General features: G+C 42.4%; 1 protein-coding gene across 1 annotated transcript in view; it reads left to right on the top strand.

The window, feature by feature from the left end:
• gdap1l1 (ganglioside induced differentiation associated protein 1-like 1) overlaps window positions 1–7,205 on the top strand; it is a 21,036-nt gene extending 13,831 nt beyond the window's left edge. Inside the window, exons 4-6 of the mRNA XM_061258599.1 lie at window positions 3,073–3,167; window positions 6,098–6,212; window positions 6,862–7,205. Coding sequence (XP_061114583.1) covers window positions 3,073–3,167; window positions 6,098–6,212; window positions 6,862–7,205 — 554 coding nt within the window. The remainder of the gene's footprint in view (window positions 1–3,072; window positions 3,168–6,097; window positions 6,213–6,861) is intronic.

Genomic DNA, 7,205 nt, shown 5'->3' on the forward strand with positions numbered 1-7,205 from the left:
AGCGCAAATACGAGGCCCGAACCTCCAGATAGCTCACGAGGTAAAAAAAATAAAAACTCCCTAATGGGGAGAAAAGCACTCAAACCGAAAAACTAACTGATGGGAAGAAATCTCGGGAGGCACCCAGCTATAGGGGGGATGCCCATTCTCCGCTGGCCTTCATTGCATTCCACATGGGGGAATGCAATGTATGCAGTTCTGTGGGTGAAAATGCATGGGTGACGTCGGAGGAGAATGGCCATACTGGGTCAAGCTGAGAGAAAGGTCACATTAACTCCAGTAACCGCGCATTTCAACAGTGGTATGCAGAGGAGCATCTCTGAACGTATAACACGTTGAACCTTGAAGTGTATGCGCTACAGCAGCTGAAGACCAATGCGTTTAAAAAATAAGTGTAATTAATACCTAATAAAGTGGTCACTGAGTGTATTTCACAGGAACTCAGTGACCACTTTATTAGGTATTTATTACACTTATTTTTTTGTAATAAATATATTTTTTTGCAAAGCCATATTGGCCAAACAAGCTTAGAGAGCACCAAAACGGTGCACTGAAACATTTCACTTCTTAAGACTGCTTAGCGTCAGTGTAACTCGGTGATCACCTGCGCATGGCACTGGAACTCAGGCACAAGGTGTCATCTCAGTGCTGACCTTATGAAGATTAATTTTTCAATTATAGCAAAATGACGCCAATTTATTTGTACAGGGTTACATAGTCATTGTTTAAGCAGGGGTCCAACCCTCCATCAATCAATCCCAGGGGGCTGGGCCAGCCAAAAACCTAACAGGAGATTCACACAGAGCCAGGGCCCACATACTATTCACTGCAGTTCCTCCCAAGCCAATGCTAAGCGGCTACGTCTGCCACTGCTACAGTCAGGATTTGACTCCTCATAATAAAGCGTTGACACTGTTGCCATGCCACCCAATCATCAGAGAAGATGGATCAATATTCTAAATGGTCACACTTTCATTCAGGCCTTGAGGTTAAAAACGGCCACAGCGCAACACAACCTTGCTGAAAAAACCCCCAGCTCAAGCTATGTTTTGAAACAGCTGTTAGCTGGTTGACCAGTTAGACCTGCAGCATACTCAACATGGTTTGACCAGCTTTAGCCATGTTTTGAAACAGCTGGTAGCTGGTAGGTGGTATGTCAACCTGGTCATAGCTGGATTTTACACTGGGAAGGTCTGCTCAGAACTTTAGTAGCTGCATAAAAAGATTAACGGCTAATATTTTTATTTTATTTTGATTCTTTATTTATTTGTTTGTTGATTGAATGGTTGATAAACCCAACTCTGGTTTTCTGATTTTCATTGGCTTGTATCCTTTTGAGGAAAAGGGACAGTGCCTTAAAAGGAAGAGAGAAATGAAATGGGAGGGAAGGAGAAAGACACAAAAGGGAGTGAATAATTTTGTGTTGTTGCAGAGGATTGTGCCGAAAGGTCTGCAGTGGATCACCATTCTACTGAGTACCTCACAAATTCCTCCCTCCCTTATGAAAGGAAAGTCTTCAGTGCAGATGAAGTTGTAGTAATCAAACATTATAGATATATTCCAAAAATCACAAATTGTATTCTCATTTAGACTTTTTTAAAATAAACTTAAACTTTTCCCCCCAATTTGGTTTGGGAGCTGCTGTCTCAGCCGTTTATTTGGAAGCTGCCGTTTCTTCTGTTGATTTAGGAGTTGCTGCCTCTGCTGTTGGTTTGAGAGCTGCTGTCTCTGCTGTTGGTTTGGGAGTTGCTGTCTCTGCTGTTGGTTTGGGAGCTGCTGTCTCTGCTGTTGGTTTGAGAGCTGCTGTCTCTGCTGTTGGTTTGGGAGCTGCTGCCTCTGCTGTTGGTTTGGGAGTTGCTGTCTCTGCTGTTGGTTTGGGAGTTGCTGTCTCTGCTGTTGGTTTGGGAGCTGCTTCCTCTGCTGTTGGTTTGGGAGTTGCTGTCTCTGCTGTTGGTTTGGGAGTTGCTGTCTCTGCTGTTGGTTTGGGAGCTGCTGCCTCTGCTGTTAGTTTGGGAGTTGCTGCCTCTGCTGTTGGTTTGGGAGCTGCTGTGTCTGCTGTTGGTTTGGGAGTTGCTGCCTCTGCTGTTGGTTTGGGAGCTGCTGCCTCTGCTGTTAGTTTGGGAGTTGCTGCCTCTGCTGTTGGTTTGGGAGCTGCTGCCTCTGCTGTTGGTTTGGGAGTTGCTGTCTCTGCTGTTGGTTTGGGAGCTGCTGCCTCTGCTGTTGGTTTGGGAGCTGCTGCCTCTGCTGTTGGTTTGGGAGTTGCTGCCTCTGCTGTTGGTTTGGGAGCTCCTGTCTCTGTGCTTGACTCAGGATATGATTTTTATGAGGCTGTGTACATTTATGTGACGTGTAATATCTGTTGGACATTTATCCGCTAAATCCCACAGTCTCCAAAATGTCCGTCCATCCACATGGGTGGTAGTTTGCATTAATGTTTTGCTGTCAAGATTGTTTTTATGAATCCCAAATGCAAGGGAAAAAGATAGTACGCTACCAGTTTATGAAGACATGAACTAGCATTCAATCATGATAACGCTATTACCAATAGCTAGCTTTTCACCTAGCTAGGTAGTAATTTTATGCAGGGCTGTCATTGTACCAAACGTGACTTATTTTCATTTGGGTGCATGCATTCCGGTTAAATTCTTTTCATAATCATAAACTTTCGTGGTTTTGAATGCACACCAGTCCAGTCGGCAAATAATTATCCATAACAAGTTTTATTACTTGCGAAATGCAAGGAAAATAATCATTCTTTACGTTTTTAGGTGCCACGGTGTATAGCATAGTGGGTAGGGAACTGGGCTTGCAACTCCAAGGTTGAAGTTTGATTCCTAGATGGTATGTCGAACCCTTGAGCAACATACTTGTGTGGCCTGAATTGCTCAAGTAAATATGTGGATTGATGTGTATGAATGGATTGCATGTACAACTGTCACACATGTGTAAGGGGGCTGGGATAAGAGCTTGTTCTAAATGCCTAAGTGTGGTGTGATGGTGACACACCCCATCCTCCTGGCCTCATGGTGCGTGGCAGTGACTGCTCTCAGGTCAGTCTTACTCTGTTCCCAGGACACCTGGCTAATGCAGCCTCAGAGCTAATGAAACTGGACCATGAGGAGCCTCAGCTCACGGAACCATATCTCTCCAAACAGAAGAAACTCATGGTGAGAACCAGAACATTACCCCCCTCCCCACCCTACCAAATATAACCCCAACCATCCACATGCCAATTACCAACTTATAAGTGCCGATATTAAGTGCAACGTAAACACAAACAAATCTTTTTGTACAAATATTTTGCCTTTTCAAATCACCATTTCAAATAACCATCACCAATTACGTAAAAAGTCACACAGATGCATCTGTATTTCTCAGTAACAATACCTTAAATAACTTTATTTGTGGAACGCTTTTCCACACAGAAAGCAGAAAGCTCTTCACACAATAAAAGTATGGAAAAAATTTAGAAATGACAGAATAACAACAAATGACATTGAACAACAGCAGTGTTCCTGTAGCAGTGTGGTAGTTTGCCTGGTAAGATATAATGGGATTGCATGCATGTTCTATTCTCATATGGGGAACAGGTTATGTCATTAATAATTATAATAAGTGGCTTATTTTTTTTAAAGGCAAAACCTGTCTTGACCATCAGAACAAAAGCTAGAAGTGATAATCTTACATAGCTTTTGCAGCACATAAGAACTGCTCTGGAAATAAGTTGACACAGCAGGTGATTTTATTGTGCTCTATATCTGTACAGATCGATCTTCAGCTTTCCAGTGAATAGCTATGATGCCCAGGAGTTACGCCTTTCCAGTTTCATAATCATGTTGTTAATCTCATTTGGAATGCTTCAGAGTGTGGCAGCAGGCGTCTGTCCAAGAAAAGCTCATCTCCTGAGCATTTCCCCTGACAGTGACTGGCTGGCTATGTGGTGCATGGACTGATGAGTTTACCAGGTTGATTTTACATGAGCCCAGAAAATGGTAATTTGACTGGTACTATGGCTGACCAACCGAATTTATGCACAGAATGCAGCCATAAAATTCAACAAGGGAACATGAGTTGTTTTAAAATTAGCCTTTTATTTATTTAATGAAGAGTTACCCCAGTGAAAAAGTAATTGCCTTAAACTTAAACAATAACTGATTGTACCACTTTTAGCAGCAATAATTGCAACCAAATGCTTCCTATAATTTGATTTCAGTATTTCACATCACTTTGGAGGAATTTTAGCGCACTCTTCTTTGCAGAACTGATTTCATTCAGACAAGCTGGTAGTTTTTGAGCATGGACTGCTTGTTTCAGGCCCTGAAGGCATCTAAATTTTGACTGAATTGAATTTAAGTAGGGGAGGCAGAATGTTGGTTGCAAGGCTCTTGAAAGCCACCCAATGAGTCCAATTTGTCATGAGATAAGATAAAATATTTGACAACCTTAATATTCAACAGTCAGCGATTCATTCAATCAGTGTGTTTAAGTGTTATGAAAGTCAAGGGTACCCATGGTATATTGTGGATATTGGCACAGCTAGTGGGGTGGTTCGTGGAGTGCCTTTACACCCCTAGGTGTGCCAATATCCACGATATTCCACAAGTTTGAGTTCCATAACACTTTTATGCAACAGTTACCACATTTATCTTATAATTTTAGAAAAGAAGGACAAGACAATCTTTAAATAATCGTATTTTTAAATGGAACTATATTTTATGGTAAATGTATTCTTCCGCTGAATAGTGGTTTATTGGTTGCTAAGCAACAGTACTAGCAATAATGTATCCCCACTCCATTAGCTAAGCAACGGTACTAACGTTAGCTACTAGCAATAATGTACTAACGTTAGCCGCTGCACTAACTTTAGCTAAGCAACGCTATTGCAATAATGTATCCCCACTGCACTAACATTAGCTAGCTAGCTTTTAGGCTACTAGCTGTGAAATGATGATAACTTTGGGTAAATTTCGAGTGGTCTAAAAATGCAGAGTTATATTACTGTTATAAGAGTTTAATATTTCTTCGCATTTGTTGAGCACCGTTATCTACTTAGCAACCAAAATTAATGTAATGTAATGTTCTTTTTGAAAGATAAATGTGGTAAAGCGTATAAAAGCGTTTTTTATCGTGGATATTGGCACAGCTAGGGGGTGAACTGCGATATACCACGGGTTCTCACTCCATAACGCTTAATTAAGGTACATGTGTTTTATTCTTTCTGTCTATAAATATTCATGAATGAGAGCTTCAGCGGAAACCAAATGTTTTTTGTGATTTTTTATTTCTTTTAATTCCGTTATTCATTTTCCTGCCTGGAAAAATTTTTAATGCCTTTGTAATGAGTCATCATTTACCCTAAAAATATCCAGACATAAATTTTGCCCTTGGGTGGGAAAAACAAACACACGCTCGCTCGCACACACACACACACACACACACACACACACACACTTGCACAGACACACATATGCATACACACAGATAAAGGGATACAGGAGTCAATTGTTTATCTTAATGTGTGTTCTAGGAGCCACAGAGTATTTGAATGCAAAATGATGCGTGTAGGCTCAAGCACAGAGACCCAGGCAGGGTCATATCCCAAGCACAGAGACCCAGGCAGGGTCATATCCCAAGCACAGAGACCCAGGCAGGGTCATATACCAAGTACAGAGACCCAGGCAGGGTCATATCCCAAGGACAGAGACCCTAGCTGTCTCTTGTAGTTCTGCCATTAGCTGTCTCCTGTAGAACTATTGCTACCTGTCTCATGTAGTACTGTTGCTAGCTGTCTCATGTAGTACTGTCACTAGCTGTCTCCTATAGTTCTGCTACTAGCTGTCTCCTGTAGAACTATTGCTAGCTGTCTCATGTAGTACTGTTGCTAGCTGTCTCCTGTAGTTCTGCCACTAGCTGTCTCCTGTAGAACTATTGCTAGCTGTCTCATGTAGTTCTGTCACTAGCTGTCTCCTGTAGTTCTGTCACTATCTGTCTCCTGTAGTTCTGCTGCTAGCTGTCTCCTCTTGCTAGCTGGGTGGGGTGATGAGGAGGGTGATAAAAATAAGGCTGATATTTGACTGGTCATTTTTGCTCCCACCAGGCCAAGATCCTGGACCATGACAACGTGAACTACTTGAAGAAAATCCTGGGGGAGCTCTCGATGGTCCTGGACCAGGTGGAGGCCGAACTGGAGAAACGGAAGCTGGAATATCAAGGTTGGTTTTTTGTGGTTTGGTCAGGGGTCTCTTATAGACTGTATAATCAACATTGCTACCATAACATTGATGCTTATGGTAGAAATCTTTGCTCTGGAATGCTGTGGTGCTGTCAAACTATTCCATAAATCTGGTTTCGTATCTGTGTTTTTAAAGTATTATACACACAAGATCTGATTGTTATTATTACTGAACTGTTATTGTATACACAAATTGTTCCAACTGAGCCTATTGTTCCAAATTACCCCATAATATTCAGGCTTTAATAGGTAAAACCTATACAGTATAAACTGCCTTTTTAGCTATTTCTTTCATAAGTATATACATCCCAGATTTTATCCATGCACCTATAAAACAAGTTATGCCTAATGCCTTTATAATAAATGATAATTATAATTATTTATCTGATGCTTTTATCCAACGCGATTACAGTTGATTAGACTAAGCAGGGGACAGTCCCCCCCGGAGCAATGCAGGGTTAGGGGTCTTGCTCAAGGGCCCAACAGCTGTGCAGATCTTATCGTGACTACACCAGGGATTGAACTCAGTCATGAAACTTTCCCACTTGGCTGCAGGCTGCCCTAAAAAGGAACTAAAGTCTTAAATATGTGTTGGTCACTTGTGTCTTTTATTCTCCTGTGGTGGGCAGGTCAGAAGTGTGAGCTGTGGCTCTGCGGCCCCGATTTCACCTTAGCCGACGTCTGCCTAGGAGCCACGCTGCATCGGCTCAAATTCCTGGGACTGTCCAAGAAATTCTGGGAGGACGGGAACCGGCCCAACCTGTGCTCCTTTTTTGAACGCGCTCAGAAGCGATACGCCTTCCGCAAAGTCCTGGGGGACATCCACACCACACTGCTGTCAGCTGTCCTGCCCAACGCCTTCCGCATGGTGAAGAAAAAGCCCCCCTCTTTCTTCGGGGCTTCCTTCCTCATGGGGTCTCTGGGTGGGATGGGGTACTTCGCCTACTGGTATTTAAAAAAGAAATACATGTAG

Source organism: Conger conger, chromosome 10, assembly GCF_963514075.1.
Source record: "Conger conger chromosome 10, fConCon1.1, whole genome shotgun sequence".
In the NCBI taxonomy this organism is placed as follows: domain Eukaryota; kingdom Metazoa; phylum Chordata; class Actinopteri; order Anguilliformes; family Congridae; genus Conger; species Conger conger.